The sequence below is a fragment of the Lycorma delicatula genome, chromosome 2 (genome assembly GCF_047948215.1).
Source record: "Lycorma delicatula isolate Av1 chromosome 2, ASM4794821v1, whole genome shotgun sequence".
Classification (NCBI taxonomy): Eukaryota; Metazoa; Arthropoda; class Insecta; order Hemiptera; family Fulgoridae; genus Lycorma; species Lycorma delicatula.
In genome coordinates this window covers 15,147,791-15,167,763 of record NC_134456.1, presented here as the reverse complement: position 1 = coordinate 15,167,763, position 19,973 = coordinate 15,147,791, and the positions used below count along the sequence as shown (strand labels likewise).

The 19,973-nt window shown below is 31.5% G+C and overlaps 1 protein-coding gene across 4 annotated transcripts in view; it reads right to left on the bottom strand.

Annotated features, from left to right (window-relative positions):
* The window catches only part of Nadsyn (NAD synthetase), an 81,520-nt gene that overhangs the window by 16,913 nt on the left and 44,634 nt on the right, over positions 1 to 19,973 (bottom strand). For all 4 annotated transcript variants that reach the window (XM_075358330.1, XM_075358329.1, XM_075358331.1 and 1 more), the window contains 6 exons: positions 17,570 to 17,738; positions 16,567 to 16,702; positions 5,642 to 5,856; positions 4,789 to 5,011; positions 3,044 to 3,220; positions 636 to 753 (listed from right to left, as the gene is read on the bottom strand). In XM_075358330.1, the coding sequence (XP_075214445.1) occupies positions 636 to 753; positions 3,044 to 3,220; positions 4,789 to 5,011; positions 5,642 to 5,856; positions 16,567 to 16,702; positions 17,570 to 17,738 (1,038 nt within the window). The remainder of the gene's footprint in view (positions 1 to 635; positions 754 to 3,043; positions 3,221 to 4,788; positions 5,012 to 5,641; positions 5,857 to 16,566; positions 16,703 to 17,569; positions 17,739 to 19,973) is intronic.

Sequence of the window (19,973 nt, the reverse complement as noted above, 5' to 3'; positions counted from 1 at the left end):
TTAGTCACTGTTTAAAAACATAATCCCACACATTTTAATAAAAATGAAATTATGTATATGTAACGTACAAGAAAATCTTACAATCATTTATTAAAACTACATATTATGAAATGTTAGATTTTTGGCACAATAAAACTGAAATATTTAGCCTCTAACAATTTAATTATCGTGTTTACAAGATTTAAAAAGTATCCAAATATTACTTGATTTTTGATTCTTAAAATTGCACATTCTGCTTATTTATTTATAGATTTATACAGAAAATACCAACAAAGACTGATGGCACAAATTACTATGATAGATGATAATGATTTTTTGTAGCAGGTAAAATATCCAATGTTTGACTAAGACTTGAACCATAAATCAGTACTTAATCATGAGATAGTCAGGTTTCATAATACTAGATTAATTAATATTCCAATATAAAAGATTTACATTATTTATGTAAAACTACACTATTTTACACTAATAAATTTTAAAAATATTTGATACATGGTAGAAAAAGTCAAATCTTGTGTAACACATCAAAAGCTCAAAGCCCCCATTGAACTTTTAAACTGACAAATGTATAACATAGTAGTGAAATTCCTTTTATTACAATATAATAAAACATTGAAAGTATAGTTACTACTTACCAGGTTTGATTTTTGGCGGTGGTAGGTAAGTAGAAGAAGATCCTCTTTTTATATGTTCTTCATTGCTATGTTCTCCTGTTTTATCAAACTGATGTTTCGCAGCGTTCATCAGCTGTAACTATAACAAATATAACATTACAAGTAGTACAGTAAGTAAATATTACTTAAAATAGATATTAGATTAAACTAGTTAAGAGAAAGAATCTATGTATGGAACCTCAGTTGCTTCTTGCACTTTTCCGTGAATCTAATTTTATACATCAATACTTCAATAAGTTTAAAAATGTCAAATTCATTAAAAGAAAATAGGATAAACTTTAAAATATTAGTGATTTAGTTGGAATGATCTAATATTTAAAAACCCAATTTCTTAAATTAATTTTTAATATTTCTGTTTATGACTTTTTGAGGACTTTTCACTTTTTTAAATGTTTAACATTTATCAAAAATTTTTTTCTACTTGGAAGAACAGAAAACTTCCTATCCCTCTAATTTAGCTTTTATGAAGTATTTTGTTTATATATTTTTAATTTAAAACAACATATAGTATTTTGATAGCGTATTTCAAGGTTCCTATACTTACTTGCAATAGCATTTTTATAAGTTAAAAAAGTTAAGTTTCACCTTAATTCTCCTAGTAAGAGCAGAAAAATTATAAGCTTTTTCTCATTTCTCTGAATACAAAGACCTATTAGACATACAAGACATATTTTCTGAATATGTATATTTTTGTGCAATCTATATGCCAGAAAAAACTCTGTAATTCAACTTGGCTTAATTTAACTGTTTAAAACTTTTTACAATAAAAAAGAAAAATCAATTTCTACATATGTTTTATCAATATGACTACATATCATGTGACGGTCAATTAAATACTACCAGAAATTTTGTTTCAATGTCTGAATAAGCAGACCTAAGAGACTAATTGATTTGGGTACTGATGGGTATGTTTATACTCCCTTTCCTCAACTTCTCACTGGCTGCATTTGGAACTGTTATACCAAGTAAGATGAGTTAACATACAATTAGTGTCATTCCACAAAAGATATGTAAAATATTCATGTTCAAACTATTAACAATATGATTTTTAAAACTATACAGAAATCCATATATTTTACACTATGAAATGAATTTATTCCAGTTACAGAGTTTGAAAAAGTATTATATAATATATTAAAATTAAAATTATAACTGAATAGGTTGTAAAATGTATTCTTTGTAGCATAATGGTTCCACAAACCTAGAAGTCTCGTTCTCTGGAAAGTAACATCCTCATTTAAAGGATATGAGTAAGAAAGAATGCCAATTCCCAAGACCACATTCAAGAAACAGACTAAACAATGAAAAACCAATGCATTAGCTGCAGTTTCACTGCATAAACTGTTGGCACTTATTAAGAGGCTAATGAGTGCAGTTACTAAAAAAAAGTTGGTACTAGTTAAAAAGTTAAAAATGGGACAGCTAACTCTATTATATAAAATAAAAATATTTTTTCTTCCTTATTTAATACCAGTAGCTGTAGCTGTACCACTTTTTTTATGAAAATTTGGATTTTCCCACAAAACTATCAGGTGTTCATCTGAAGTTACAGACTATAAAATGACAACAAAGGAGATTTTGACTCTATGAGATAATACAATATTGTAGCAGAAATTTCTTACAAGTATAGTAAAAATTAAAATGGAAGTTGTGGGTTTGAATTGTAGAAGAAATTTCTTATACACTAGAAGTACAGTAAAAATTAAAATGGAGGTTCTGGGTTCAAATCCCAATCAGTTAAGGGTATAAAATCTCATTTTCCCACAGACAAGCTTCTCTGTAAGATTTTGAGGTAACTCCATTCATCAAAAAATAAATACATAAACTATACGTGAACAATTAGAACATTAACAGAAACATCATTTTATGTTCTCTAAAAACAGCAGCACACTGAGGAGACAAAGAGACTAACTAATTCAAAGCAGAATTATCTTAAGTAATGAAATCACAATTGAAAACACATGCTAATAATAAAGAAGAGTATTGCGATGTTGTATTATCATACAGATACATATTCATTATGAATACATGAAACTGAATTGTAAGACATGCAAGGGCAAGTAAAGGTGCTATGGTTTCATTACTACAGGAAGGGTAGTAAGGTAGTAAGCACTTGTAAGCCAAATGAGATGGTATTACCTTTAATATGGTAGAGGTAAAGAAATGTTAACTAATGATATTAACTTCAAAACATTATAATGCGCTAATAAAAATGAGAAAAAACTAATTGAACAATGGAACTGAAACAAAAATTGATCTTTGAAAATATTTCTGAACTCTACGTTAAGAAATATAACATTGCATTATGGGAATCAACGTGACACAGTTTTTTATTTTCACTAAAAAAGGTAAATAATAAGAATACATACCTGTTCATCAATAGCTCTGAACTGCCATTTCCAAGTAACATTATAAAGAAATGGACGATGATCAAATCTATTATCATCAGGACTATAACTTTCAGCATGACAACTAGGAGTTAACACCGTCATTTTGTGACGATGTATAGCATAACAACGAAAGAAATGTTTTACTTTTTCTGCTACCTGAAAATTGGAATTAAACACATATTTTCAAAAATAAATTATGTAATTAAACAAATTTTTATAAATTATTCTGTTAAGTAATACTGTATATATGTTTAAAAATCCTGGACATTTTAAACATAATAGTTGTTACCTGTGAAAAATAGTGAAAAGTCATGAAATTAGACAGTAATTAATTAATTCTTCAAGAGAAGTTGGCTGTGAGCTACAAACAATTGATTTTAAACACCCCCATAGAAAGAAATCAAGGGGACTCGGGTCAGATGACCTGGCTGGCCATTGAATACTACCACATCAATCTATTCAATGATTTGGAAACTGCTGATTCAACACGTTGCAAGCATAGTGTGTCACCTAACTAGAAAAACACATCTTCTCTCATGAATAAAGGTTGTCCACTTTGACTACGAGCTATCTCAATCAAATTGTTGAGAGCTGGAATTATCTACTCGTTTGTGGCAAAGCATAGAACACATCACCATCTCATTTACCATAAATGACAAATGGTCCAAGAATTGCGTCACTATTATTCCAGCCCGCACATTTAACTGCTTTGGAAGCTGGGTATGACTTTCATGGTACCAGTGAGGGTTTTCTTCAGACCAGTATCTAGTATTATATCTGTTAACAACTCCATATAAATTAAATGAAGCTTTGTCAGTGAACAATACACTGAAGCAAGAAATAGTTTTTGCTGTTAATCTCTGTGTTTACAGTTTTTCTTATCTCACAAAGACCTTTAAAACAAGATACCACATGTCCAAATTTCATTTAAAATTTTGAGCCCCCCTACCCTGACGGCCGAATACTCTAAATTGGGGCTTACTGAGTTAGCCTCAATACAGATTAATGCATTAGCTAGAACTACTGTACACAACAGTAGTTCTAGCTACCTGAAACAAACACAATGTTAACCACCATTTTGGATTGGATAATTAGAATTTAGTTTTAATTGTATTATTTTTTTCATCTCATTGAGATCTTTAAAATAATATATTGAATGACCATTGATCTTTTCATTGATGCTATTTTCATCCATCTGTGTGTTATTCAGATTTGTAATTAGAAAGATATTTGTATACATAACCCTGTATACAAAACTATGTTTCTTTTTGAAAAATGGAACTTCTGAGATAGGAGGACATATATATAATATAATTACTGTACAGAAAATTTTAACATTTTAAATGTTGTGTACCAACTGTGCCAGGCTAATGCATGAATTTTATTAGTCACAATAAATTTTTTCATAGAAAAAATATATAAACATATATAAAATAAACTGAAGTAGAAACCACACAAGTAATTTTAACAGATATATTGCAAACTGCACCGCAGGGAACATAACATGTTCTCTGCAGTGCAATGAATGTATGTTCTTCTTTTCATTAGCAATGAATGTCTTCTTCATTAGCTGTTTAATAGAATTTGGATAAAAAAATCAACAAACAACTAAAAAATACAATAATTTTCACTCAAGATATTAAAGGAAAACAGAATATTATTAATCACAAAAATAAATACAAAAAATATTATAAAAATTCCATTTTAATAATGGAATTACTAACCTCTTCTGGTGTACATTTATCAGACCATGTATCCACTAACTTGCAAAACATTGAAAATGGCCCACAATAAGACTGTTTACGAAGTCGACCAAATGTGCTTAATTCATGGTAAGTCATACCCATATCTTGTTCATCTGTTTGAACTATTTTACCACTAGACAGTGGTTCAAGTTCAGCTGTTGGAGGAGCTTTTATTATCTCACTCAATACAGGTAAATCAAATCTGTAACGTAAAATGTTTAAACAAATAACTTTATTATTAAAAACTTAATTTTGATACGAAAAAAAGAAACAGAAAAAACCACTTAAATTTAATAAAAAAAATTTCTGCAATTCTGTGACAGAACAGCAGCAACTTTATAAGTATCAGGCATGATATTTGTCTCACTCTGAAAATTTTCACACTGCATTTCCTAATTATGTTAAGCCAGAAAAGCCCTCTAGCCATTAAAATCCTGCCACTTTGCAACTACCATATCCAAGGAAACTGTAACTGGGAAAAAAGAGTGTTAGACAAAATAATAAATTAACTACACTACCTTCTTTACAATAATTACTAACATTGCTATCATCTTTGTTAGTGTTAATAGATAAATCAAAGCTACAGAGAAACAAAAAAAAAACTAATAATTTTTTGAGAGTATTTTCAATGTACAGTTTTTCTTTTATTCAAATGAGTAAACCTATTCTGTAAGAGTAAAGAGTAATGAGTAGAGCTGAGTAGTACCAGCCCTGTTTTCTAAGATTCTTTAATTTCTCCACACTTTTTACAACCTAATTTCTCTAAAGATTGGTTATGGTAAATATAATATAAACAACAACAGAAAAATAAAAACTAACTATGAATTTTCACCTCTTTGTTGCATAAACAAGGAAGCTTTTGAGATCTGTTTTTGATATTCCTCCTATTGGATTAACATCTGCTGAAGAGCAATCATATTTAGTCATATAACCACGTAAAGCTTCATCAACATTAGCAGAACCAAGGACAAGCAAACCACCAGAACGTTGACGTGCCCACAACATTAATTGGGCAAAAAGGTATGATATAACCATTCTTAATCTTGCCTATTCCAAAAAAAAAAAAATGATCAAAGTTAGTAAAAATTCTTTAATTATTAATAACCTAATAACAAAAATATTTTGAAATAATAAATCATATGTAGTCTATATTGTTTGTTTTTTTTTAAATTTAAATTCATTCTTAACAAATACAATGTATTTAAAATAAGAATCAATTTAAAAATTGATACATGCTAAATTTTTTCATTTGTTAATCCCCTCTTTAACCTCTTCTCTTATGGATTATTAATTGAAACAATTTTTGTTTACTTTTGTAAACTAGCAGTCCTTGTAACTTTGTAACTAGCTAAATTAGTAGTCCTTGAAATTATATGATCCTAAACAAATGTCTCACTGCTGCCAAAAGCTGTCGAGCAGTATGTGTGGCTCTGTCCTATTGAAAACAGGTTTGCTGAAGGTCAAGATTTGGAAGAGAGTGGGAACCTAGGAGCAAAAAACTCTTTAGCATGTCAACAAAATTAAGATGTCACAGTGACAGCAAAGCCCTCTTCGTCTTCAAACAAGTAGGGGTCTATCACCCCACGACATGAAACTGCACACTATACAGTAAGTTTAGCACCCTGTAATGAACTGAAGCTGAGCAGGATTTGTTAGTGCAGAGTAATGGAAGTTCAGCTTATTCACATATCCTCTTAAATGAAAATGGGTTCCATCTAACATCCAAAGATTTTCAATAAAGTTAGCATTCTCACTTATTTTAGACAACAGTTTTTAACAAAATTGCAGACACAATACATAATCATTAAGTTTCAGTTCTTGGAAAATTAAAATTTTTTAAGGATGAAATTTCAGGTTATGGAGTATTCTTTGCATGTTCTGAGCTTCAATGACAAGGCAATTTTCCGTATTGAATGACTAGGACTCCTTACCACTACAGCTTTCATGACATCAATGTTTTCTGGCATATGTACAGACAATACACGCTCACAAAGTTTTTTTTTCACAGCTGAACCAGTCTCTTCAAAGTTACGAACTGATGTTTTGATTGTGTATGAAGAAGGAACTTGACCACAGGGCAGGATCTCATAGTGTCACTGAAACATTCTTTGTGCAGCTGTCACACTGACACCATGTCAGTAAAATTTCCTTATGGCAATTGCACAATCTACATTATTCCACTGCTCCACATCAACTAAATGTCTGTTACTGTTCTACAATTTAATGTCTTCTTCTGACTTATGGTACACTTACACGGCTGCCACATCAAATTCAAAATTTCCCATTTTTCTGCACCTCCTGTATAATCACTTAACTAATAATTTTTTTTAGTGTGATATATCATGAAACATGGCACTTCACAAAGTCCTATATCATAAGGAGCACAGTAGTATCTACTCTCATTCCGCATTTTGTCCAGTGAACAGAAGATACAACATCTGATAGGATGTTGTTTTTTCCTTGTACAAGGAAAATGCCATTCCTGGTGATGGAGGATTTTCTGAACTCGAAGGGCTTCCTAGAAGTGTCTTTATTTTCTGTACCCAATGGTTCTTAATAATTGCTTCTCTGAAAAACTAATGCTTCTCTGAAGTCTAAAAACTTCATTTTTACCTTCATCTTTTCTGTACCACATGTGCACTGAAAATACATAGATTATCAAATGCCAAAATTCTTTTTTTGTACAACAATTTTTATATCTTCCTTTAGAGAGGATATGCTGACAGCATCTGATATACCTTACCAATACCACCCGTGTTTGTGTTGTGGTTGTATGTAACTGTAAGACATCCTAATCCTGTAGGGGAAGACACCCACCTTATGGCGATTCTGGTTGCCACACCACCCCCTCCGTTCTGAGCCCTGAGGGGCTTTGCTGGAGGTCGTCTTTAGAACCTCTAACTGATTACATCTCACAGTTATCAGCCAGGCTTCAGTTGGGAAGCCACCAATGCAAATGCCTCAGCAGACACTTACATTAGTAAAAATTATCTCAGCCAACGCCTTCACTTTAGACTTCTGTTGGACATCTTCACTCTTCTTTTCCTACAACATCACCCTCTGAAATAGCTAAAAGAATTCGTGGAAGTGTGAACCCAGCGCCCTAGTCCAATTTTAATACCAACACTTGTGATTGTAGATGTCTCAACCATCAACTAAGTAACGAGTCAATACAGTGCTAAACTCATACCATTCAAAATGTGTTATACGTAACAATGAATTTCAGACCTACATTCCATCACCCACTATAAACAACATACGTGAAGACTGCCTGGGCAAGACAGTGTTTCCTATAAGTGCAGTAAATTCATTTTTTTAAGTTTTGCCTCGACTAATTCTTGAGGAAGATCTATTCTTTTCTTCTGCACTACTCCTACAAGTTCAGAGTATTTTTCTGGTTCAGCAGCAATGCAAGTTCAAGGCTACAGTAATAATTGTGTGTGTAAACATAGTAACCCTTATCTAGGAGTCCATTTCCCAAAACTGTTATCACTGCGCTGGTTGAGTGTTCACAAACATGATTTCTTACAATTTTTGATTATTACCTACCCTGAATGAAAACTCATTTATTACTATACAAGATTTAATGCAAAATCATGCTCTCTTTATTTTAATAAACTGGTGGAAGCTTAGCCGCCCCTTCCACAACAGTAAACTTTCATCTACAGTAATGTTTCTTTTAAGTATATACACTTTTACAGATATATCAAAAACTGGTTTAATTTTAAATATTTTTTTATTATTTATGGGAAGCTGAGGACTATCACTGAAATGTAAAAGTTTACAAAATAATGTTATCCTGCTGAAGGGCATAAGAAATGAAATTCCTGGTGATGAAAACAGTCTTTCTTTGTATAATAACACTGGTCAACATAAAATTTGGAACCGAAAAGGGAGTAGGTATTCTATATAGCATTTTATATGCTGAATCTGAATATGTATTCCAAACAATCAATCACATAACATTCCTAAGTTACAACCCTTTAAATTTATTTGTTCCGTTATTTATGATACAAACAATACAAATAAGTTAGTACATTTGTATGTTTGCTTATTCACATCTGATTTATATTATGATGCATGCTGTAGATCTATATTTGATACATAACAGTTGAATGATGTCATTTCATGTCAAGCCAGATGTGTATAGACATGTCAGCGAGTCAAGCAATGAGTAATTCAACGTGATACACATATTACAAAGATTGTTTCATAAGTGATCCCATAAATTTAATGAAAGAATTTTATGAGAGAACAACTTTTGGTATTATTTTATTGAACATCAAGATTTGTTAAGTTGTGTGTGTGTGTGTGTCTGGTGTATTTCGCACTGTGTTTTATTGCACTCCATGATGAAACAATTTTATGAAGTACTTTAAGTAATTAAGTATTTATAAATTAAAAATTAATTATTTTTATAATTAAGTAAGCATTTTTGTAATATTTCAGTTTACTTTCACTCATTAAAACATTTTGAATTTTACAATGAATAAAAATCGGGCATGTAAAAATTCTCCAAAATTTTGTTAAGTTTGAGGAGAATTCACCACGTAAAGTCAACAAAAATCAGAATCGAATCTGCTGAAAACTGCATATAAACATTATTTTGACTGTCCCTTGGGAGACCACGATAAATCTTGGGCTCCACATGTAGCAGGTACCAAGTGCTATGTTAACTAACCAAATAGTTAAAAGGAAAAAAAGAGCATTTGCCTTTTGGTGTACCTATGATTTGGCAAGAGCCAACTAACCAATATGATGACTGCTATTTTTGCTTAACAAATTTTACTGGTTTTAATACAAACAATAAAAGCAATATTGCTTACCCAAATGTTCGTTCAGCTATGAGACCAGTACTTCATGGTGTTGATTTATCAATTCCAATTGCTCCAACTTCTTGGAAATAAATTTCTAATTTCAGAAGGCTCAACTGATGAATCCTCAACTTCAATAGATATTAATGACATTCCAGAAGAATCAAATATAGAAGCTCACCTCATCACACAAGCAGAAATGAGCGACCCAATTCATGACTTGTGTTTGTTCAAACAACATGCAGAACTACTAGTTGTCTTAAAGAATGGAATTTATTAAAAAAGGATAATACAATTTCAGTATATAGAAATAGAAATGAAAATCTGCTGAAATTCTTTAAAAGAGATGATTTAATTTGTTCCTGCCATGATGTTAGGGGGCATCACTGTTGACCTGAAAGCAATAGGGCTTCTCGTTGGTTTCTAATATATGTGTTTCTTGTGTTTGTGAAATAGTCGGGCCAAAAAGAAATCAGTTTACCCCAGGAAAGGGGTAAACTGATTGTCAATACTCACCTTGCCAAAGCAGATTGTATTATTTTACTAGCTCCTCACATAAAACTAGGCCTGATGAAGAATTTTATAAAAGCTTTAAAGATGGAGATGAATATAAATATGGGAGATGTCCCATATAAAATGCAACCCATCAATCACTCATCCATGAAATTTCAAAAGTCAAGCTTACTCCCCTACTCATTACTGAAATGGACTTGTCCAACATCTGAACATCGCGGCGACGCAGTAGAACACTACTGATAATAACAACAATGCAATCATAACGTTCAGTGTATTGCTAGAGACAAGATGGTGTTTTCACTAGATGAACGTGTTTTCATTGTTGAGTCGTACTTCAGTACGAAATCAGTGGTCGCAGTGCAAGATTTGTTTCACCATAAGTACCCAGATAAACCAGCTCCTAACAAAACATCAGTATTAAGGTTAGTTGCAAAATTTAGAGAGACCGGTTCTGTTAATAACAAGGAACACAAAAGATCTGTGTCAGTGTTGAATACAGATACAGTCACTGAAATCAAAGACCGATTACTCGCCTCGCCAAATAAATCGATCAGACATTTGTTTGCTGAAATTAATTTGTCTAAATCAACTGTTCATCGAACGACTAAACAATTACAATTACGACCTTATCGTATTCAAACGGTTCATCGACTTCTTGAGCTCGACAAAGAAAAACGGCTACAATATTGTCAACGGTTCTGTCGATTTCTGCGTGAGGGAATTAATGTTATGGATTCGTTATTTTTCACAGATGAAGCACGGTTTCATTTGGATGGCTACGTAAACAGCCAAAACAGTAGAATTTGAAGTGCTGAAAATCCCCACGTTTATCACGAAAAACAATTACACCCGCAGAAGTTGGGCGTGTGGTGTGCAATATCGCGTAAGAAAATAATCGGTCCTATTTTTTTCGAGTACACCATTAATGCAGAATGATATTAGGATATTTTATTTCAGTTCATCGCACTCTTGGCTCTTGGAAGAGGAAGACAGACACTGCCGGCTACAACATGACAGTGCGACATCGCACTACGCAGGTTCAACTTCTGATTTCGTCGAGAAATTCTTTGGTAATCGTGTTATCGGTCGAGGCTTGTGGCCACCAAGATTTCCAGATTTGACTGCGGCGGATTTTTTTCTATGGGGTTACCTCAAAGAAAAAGCCTACAGCAACAAACCACGAACATTTGAACAATTGAAAGTCAATATTGAACAAGCTGTATTAAATATCCAACCACAAATTTTGAAAAAAGTTGCAAGAAATGCTGTAAAAAGAATTGAAGCTTGTATTCAAGAAGATGGCGGCCACTTCCAACATTTACTCTAAAAGTAAGGTAATGGATGGTAATAATAAAAATTACATTTACATTTACACATGCCTTTTTATTATTTCAATACCTACCAATATAAGGTTGGATTGAATTTTATATGGGACACCCTGTATTTAGCTGAAGTTTTTTCACAGTTAAGTGAAACCAAATTAAAAGAGAGTTCAGAAATAAGAAAATTAATCTGTGAAAATATATTTGACAGCAAACTGAATCCTAAAGAAGTAACAGCATGGAAGTCATTTAAAGATGTTGTTACTGGTTTTCTTGGAAACAATAAAACTGAAAACCATGATCAGCTTATAAATAAACTCTTAATGAACTACAAAAATTTAGGCTGCAGAATGTCACTGAAAATTTCAACTCGGGTGTTATCAACGACAAACGAGGAGAAAGGTTCCACCAAAATATATTGCAGATGGAACAATGTTATCAAGGCAGATGGGATGAATCTATGATGAGTGATTACTGCTGGATGACAAAAAGAGAAGACGATGTCACTGAACAGAAAAGGAAAATATGAAAAAAGAAATTAAGATAAACGTAAATGTCTGCAAAATAAAGGAAGGAATTCTAATTGTAGTTATTTTTGTATTCTATTAAGAAGTTTCTCAATATTTTAAAGGGTCATTACTAAACATCTGAAGGTGATGAAGAAAAACTGATTTCATTTTAACATTCAGCATAAAAAATACATTTTTAATTCACCTATTTTTATCTCGGTTCCAAATTTTTTTTTGTTGACCTGCGTAATCATCTAAATTTGGGCTTTCATATTAGGCCATTTGTAATGTAAACTGCCAATAAAACAGATACTTCATCAATTTCTCAAACATGGTACCGCTGATATGTTAAATAAATTAATAATAAATATAATCTACCTTATCAGCATGTTGATACGTTTTCTAGATCTTTTGGCTTACTTGAAAGCCATTATCCTAAGCCATCATTCCTGGTCCTACTAGCATACTGGGATTTTATTTTGCAGTATACTAGTAGGACCGGGAGAGTCATGACTTTTTAAATTTTAACTATGATTTATAAACTTTGACTAATGCATTAATTTTAACTCCTGATGATGGCTTCCAAGTAAGCTGAAAGATTAGAGTACGTATCAACGTGCTAGTAAGGTGGATTATATTAATTATTAATTTATTAAATATCTCATCCTTATTTGTTGGTTTCAAGTCTTAGAAGTGAAAAGGATTTGTAGGACTCTCTAAGATGAACCTCAATTTTTCAGTATTGAGGTTCATCAGTTTGACAATTTCTTCTACAAATTCATCTGTTACAAATAATCTATATAATTCATAGGGATTATTGTAATCCATTATAGAAACTTCATACCAGGTACAGCAGTAAACATTTTAGGCACAAAATTTATGGGTATAATGGTAGTTTACATACCTGTAAATAACCTTTGTTTTACATATAATCTCAATTACTGGAACAATATCTTCCATGAATAGAATATTTTCATCATCAATTATTTCATCTTCTACAATTAATTCATCATTTTCCTCATTGTCAGTTACAACATATTCACTCCAGTTATAGCGACTCTAGTTTATAGTTTACTCTAGTAATAGCGTAGAATTATTAGAATCTATTACTAGAATCTCATTCAAACTGACACAGAAGGTCTGCAATGTCTTTTATCATTTACTCTCTCAACCAATTTAACACACACACACACACACACACACACACACACACACACACACACACACACACACACACACACACACACACACACACACACACACACACACACACACACACACACACACACAAACACACACACACACACAAATCTAAGTTACAGTTAATAAATTACAGAAAATAATCACTAAACAGCTCACATAAAGTAACCTTTACAAGGCAGAACTCAACTTTATGTAAGTAAAACATTTCACAATCAACTATCTCAAAATCAATGATTGACCTTTTTGATAGAGGTATTCACTTTATAGTCTACGAAGTGCTTCAGAGTTTCACAGAAAAAAGAGGAACTAGGCAAGCAATGAAATATATCGTCATTAAGTGAAACAAAAATAAGCAAAAACTAATGAACCTAATATTAAGGTATACCTTATTAAGGTTACACCTTTAAGGTGTGCCTTTCTCCTTCTACTGACCCTTCCAATGCAGTTTTCAAGATTCCACTTCCTCTAACCATAAGTCCTAATCAGTTTCCTTTTCTTTTGAATACTTCCCACATAAATGGTCTTTCTTCTTTAATCCTGTTCATTATGTTCTCATTCCTCACTTTATCCATCTATCTTATTTTCTCCATACCCACATCTCAAAAGCCTCAATCCAGTCCCTCTTCCTTTTCATCTATGCTTCACTCCCATACTTAGCATTTGGTTAACCTCTTCCTTAACTTTAAAGCCACACTTTTACTACAGAGTAATTTCCTCTTCTTCTTGAAGGCTTCTATTGCCATCACTAACTTCCTTTTATTTCCTCTGTGCTCTTCTAATCCTCTGTCACTAAAATACCCAAATATCTGTAATTTTTTACTTGTTCTCTTCTTCCTTCACTATCTCTAAATCCTATTTATTATTTACTTCCATTTCCTTTAATTTTTCTATATTTAATTTCATTTCATAATAATTTTTCATTCATTCCTCCTGAGCTGTTAATAATCTTTGAAGTGCATGTGTGCCATCAGCTAGAATTACCAAACCTTCAGCAAACATTATGCATCTTACTTTTCCTCTTTCTATACTTATTCCTTCTTCTCTTGGTTCTAATATATCCCTTACCTTATTTTCAATGTAAATGTAGAACAGTGTGTCAATGAAAACATCATATTTGCCTAACACTGCGACCTAGACCCACCCAATCTATCATAATTTTATTTACTTTTATTTCTGCTGTTTGTCTCGTGTAAGTTTTTAATTAACCTTCAGTCTTTCTATTCTATGTTTTTCTCTTTAAGAATTTCCATCATTTTCTCCCGCTTGACTGTATAAATGCCTTCTCTAACTCTAAGAAACACAGACTCATTCCTCTTCCTATCTCTAAATGTCTCCCTCCAAACCATCCTTAGTAGCCCAATGGCATTTCTGGTTCCTTTTTCTTTCCTAAAGCCAAACTGTTCCTCTCATGTATTCTCTTCCATTATTCTTACCAACCTCTGGTTTAGGACTGTAAATAACATTTTAACTACATAGCCATTCTCCTGTCCTGTATATCCTATTACACACAGTTCAACTATCTCTTCCTTTCCTTCCTCTTTTAAGCATTTATAAAATTATACAAAAAGTTCATCTACACTAGTCCATTTTTTGTTCTTCACTTATTTAATTGCTTTCTGTATTTCACATTTTAATATTGATAGTCCTTTATCCTCTTCAGCTCCTTCCCATTCCTTTTCTATGTTTAGTTTTTTAGGTTTCTTGTCATATACAGGTTCTAACCCTCTTTCTCATGTACCATTTTATAATTCTTATCTCAATTTCTCTCTTTTACCATTCCTTTCCATTTATATTGTGCAATGCTCTTCAACCTTTATATTCATCATATCCTAATGTCCTTTCTTTTCTAGATCCTCAATATCATTGCATTCTTCCTTCAACCATCATTCCCCAGCCTCTTGTATTTCCATCCTTAACTCATTGTTTAAATTATGATACACCACTTTTTCATTTTCTTCTGCCTTATTCTTATACTGCTTCCTTTCTTCCTTTTTCTTTAGCATCTCTGTTGATACCTATAATTTCTTGGTCCTATTTCTCATGTAATAGCAAATTTCTTCCTCTGCTGTTTTTACTAAGACATTTTTATTCTCATTCAGGTTTCCTCATTATACTCATTTTCCTTTTTTCTTTCTATCATTGCCTTAGCTAGGTTTACTCCTGTTGTTTCCTCATCCAATTTTTTTTAACTTTTCTAAGTTCCATCTCTTAACTACCTTTGCTTTACTTAATTTCTTTAAAGCTATTCTCATTCCCATCATAAGAAACATAAGATCACAATTAATGTCTGCACCTGGTAATCCAGCATTCCTACACCTTTCACCTACTAAGATATTATTTATAAATTATAAATAATTTCTTCTCTTGGCAACATTTTACTAATCTGTTTTCCTTTCTAGTCCTTTTCTCTTAGCCAAATTTACTCACCACACTTCTGTCTTCACCTTCTCCAAACACACCATTCCAGTCTCCCATTAATATCTGAGAGCATTCCTTTCTGATTTTATTACATCTTCAACCTCTTACAATCTTCTTATACTTCACTTCTTCATAATTCAATATCGGTATATAAACTTGTACTATAACTATATCTTTCAGTAAATCCCAATCCTTAATGATATTAATCTATCATAAATTGTTAGGGATGTAAGATGTAAGATATACTGAAACAAAACAACTGGCACAAGACAGGAGAGCTGCATAAAACCAGTCAAATGACTGAAAACAAAAAAAGCTTCCTTTTGCTGCTTCTCCCAGAGATCTGGATGTATTCTAATACTGTTGACTTACTGAAGAAGTTCCTCCACTTTTGGGGTAGGTTCCCACACTCAAGGCAATAGAGGGCTCTATATCCACTACCACACATCTACCCTTTAAGGAGACCGTTGCAATGGAGGTAACTTCTTATTTCAGGTCCCTTCACTCATTAGTCGCTTGTGCTTGTGTATATGCAACCCACTCCCTACCACAGGGAGGTGAGTTTAAGGATCTTTCTTTCACCAAATCTAGAAGCTAAAAAACATTTCCTAAATTCTCTAGTACTTTTAGAGAGGTAAAACTGGGTGTCTTGTCTGAAATTACATTATGAATAAAAATATTTTTTTTAATATTGTTAATCTGAAAAAGTTGTCATATAAATTATAAAAGTAAATGTAGCATTTTGCTACATTTTTGACATTATTAAAATTCTCTTCAACAAAGACTTTTTTAATAAAAAATAAATTATTTTTATGCAATAAAATTCAATATACTATATTACCATCAATATTGGCTCGTGTAAACTGAAGCTAAAGTCTTTCTAAGCCTAAGGAGTCCTCATAAAACACCACTTTGTAGAACTTACTAAACAGGCAGGATCATAATAATTGTAAATTAAAATTCACTAGTAAATACCTGAATGTTTTGTAATGCGAGTGATTCCCTAGCAGAACCGCCATGAACAGCAAATCTTGGTTTCATTCCAGTAACTCGAGTAAATATACTTAATAAAGCACTTACTGCAGAATCAATATTCATATCCACATGATAACTACACATAATTATAAGAACAATTATTAAAATGTAAACAATAATTCAATATCTAATACAAAATCATTAAACAGAGCTAAATAATTATATATATCATCACAAAAGAAAACAACACTTTCTATACACCTACACTAAATTATACTACATTTTATGAATTTGTTTGCAGAAATAATTTGGGTTTTGCTAACTTATTTTTTATATAACCTCTTAACAAATAACTGTCAACCTCAATGCAGAGAGCCTTGTAGAATGTATACAATAAAATTTAGACGAGTCAGTTTTTTAAGACATGTTTTTTGTACATGATATTTTTTATTTTGATCTTTTTAAGATATTGGTTGCTGCTACCTAAAAGTGCTCTATTGTTTAATGTTAAGTTGATTAATAAACCTTGGAAAAACACTAACAGCAGCCCCCATGTAGCCACCTAGATCCTGATATAACTATTATCTGAACATCAAATCTCAAATGCAGATTGGTGTTAATCTGAAGGATTTTTTTTTATGAAATAGTATGTTGATGAGGTAATTTAAATGTTTTTATGTATAAAATGTGTTCATATGTTTAAAAAGGAAATAAATGAAAGAATTTACTGTTCAGTACATTTCTAAAATTGTCTGATTCACAGATACACCTGACAAAAAAAAATTATAAGTTAACAAATAATAAGTCATAGGACCACTATAAAATTTTATGAAAGGTTATAACACCACAACAAATTTATTATATGTTCTGTTACTTTTTAGATATTAGTGCCCTGGTTTTGAATAAAACCTAATTAAAAAACAAAATATATTTGTTTTCTCATACAATAAACTTTATTTTTATACAAAAATACTACTCAGTATTATCATGTTATTTACATTACCTTCCAATCTGGCTAGCAAGTGTTCTAGCTCTGTTTCTGGTTTCACTACTGCTGTTTTCTGTACCCATATAGCTAGTTACAAATAATCTACCACATAACTCTTTTGGATCCTGAGGCATATAATTTGTATCACAAACTATTTTTCTAACCTCTGACAAAGTTTTCTCATCTAAAAAAAATAAATAAATAAATTAACTAGAAATAATTCTAATTTTAGTGAAACCTTATAATTAATGACTAAAACTTTTTTCTCTTGAAGATTGTCACATATGCAGAAATGAAGGTGGTCTACCATTTACCATGCCTCTATAATCATTTATGAATGAGTGATAAAGGCTTAAAATTAATAAAACAACTGGTATTGCTATCAACTTAAGAATAAGACAATGGTATGGTATTTTAAATTTTAAATTTTCACACCAGTAAACATTCATTGGCACCTGTGGCTGTGAATGGTCATAGTAACAGGAAAGGTGAATGCCTTAAGCAAGAAAGTGAAGGAGGCAATAAGGAATATGACGACTGAAAAATACATTAAAGCACCTGAACCAGATGGGGCGGGTGTGTAAATGATAAAATCAGCAAGCAGTGTTGATGTGCAATGGCTATAGTCTTCAAAAGTATTTGGTACTCTCAACAGATATCAAAAGAATGGGAAAAATGAGAGATTGTACCAGTGTTTAAAAAAGAAAATAGGAAACAATGTAAAACTTATTGAGGAGGGGGGGAATTTTGATGGTCCAGATGGAAAAATGTTTTGAACAAATTGTTTTTAATAGAAGTGAACTATAGAGCTTAGAGGGAAGAGCAACATGGTTTCAGACTGCAAAGGAGTACATGTGGTTTTTCCTGTGCTACAATTGTTGAATGGATGTGAGAATATTATAACAAACTAATTTTTATGTAACCTGATATTGAGAAAGCATATGATTCAATGAAAGGAGAATCCACATGGGAGATTCTGGCAGAAATATATGTGTACGAAGAATATAAAAATTGGATGCAAGAGATGTACCGGACATACAAATACAGAGTAAGAACTAAGGTAGGGAATACTGATGTGAAAAATGGATTAGAACAAGAAAGTGTGTTGTCTCCCATATTGATTAACATGGTAATGGAAAGTATTATGAGAAGAGTTAAACAAAGATTGGATGAAGACATTAGAAAAATGATTTTTTACAGAAATGATTTGAAATAGCAGAATGAATATGTATGACAAACAGTATTTCACATAACCTTCATCATTATAAACAATTTAAAAATTCATGTTGCTGTTGAAATTTTAAAAAAATGTATCACTAATTCAAATATGCAACTGATTTTTCTGCATCTTTCTAAAACAATTCTACATAAAACTGCCCACCAAGATTTGTGTGTATTTTATACCATTAATAGAAGAATAAAAACAAATATGAATAGGGTCTACATTGGAATTTTTAAATGTCATATAAAAGAAGGCGATGGATGGATGAATTTATTAATTTGTTTATTATTGGTAGAAATAGAATAGTTTGTCATATAGCACTTAGAAATGAAAGACCAGTCACTTCAGTAGCGTTATCCTTAATCACTGAGTAGGCCACAAAGGAGTAACCAACTGTATGTAAGATGGTAACCACAATCTTTTAGGAGCAGTTTGGCTCATCCCACAAGCATACTATGAAACCCTATAGAATACTACTGCAGTATGCTACTCAAAAATGCAACTAGAATAACTGACAAAAAAAATTCTGATATGGACACCACATGACTTCATTGCACGCCTATTAAATTACATATACACATCTTTTGCTGCACTTCATTTAAACTTATTTCATTTGAAAGTGAGATATGAACCTCCAATTCTTTAATAAAGTGGACATTTTCACAATTGCTGAAATATTAGTTTTTATTAACATCAAATATTAATACAATTATTAAATCAACAATCTTACATGAAATATTAGGATATAATAAAAGTCCCTTTATTACTTGTATTACCAAATCAGTATTATTCATATCTTTGTGAGTAGCTGATTAACAAAAGTTTCAGATTTCTGGTGTGTTGTATAAATAAAAGTTAATAATAATTAAACTATTCCGTTTAGTGAACTCCTGTATACTGGTTACAAATGTTAATTTTGACCTTACACTGTAAAATATTCAGTTTTTCCTATCGGATTATTTGGTGAATCAAAAATGAAAAAGAAATAACCATAAGGGAAAAAGAAAGATAGCATGAAGAAATATATCTCAACAAAATGGCAAGAAGATGAATATGAATGGGAAAAAAATGTTAATAACAAGGGAAGAATAAAAAAATTAAGATGATAAACAAAAAGACGAAGAAAATGTTAAAACCAAAGAAAAAATAAAAAGATTAAGAGATAATAAATATAAAGAGAAAGAAAATGTTAAGACC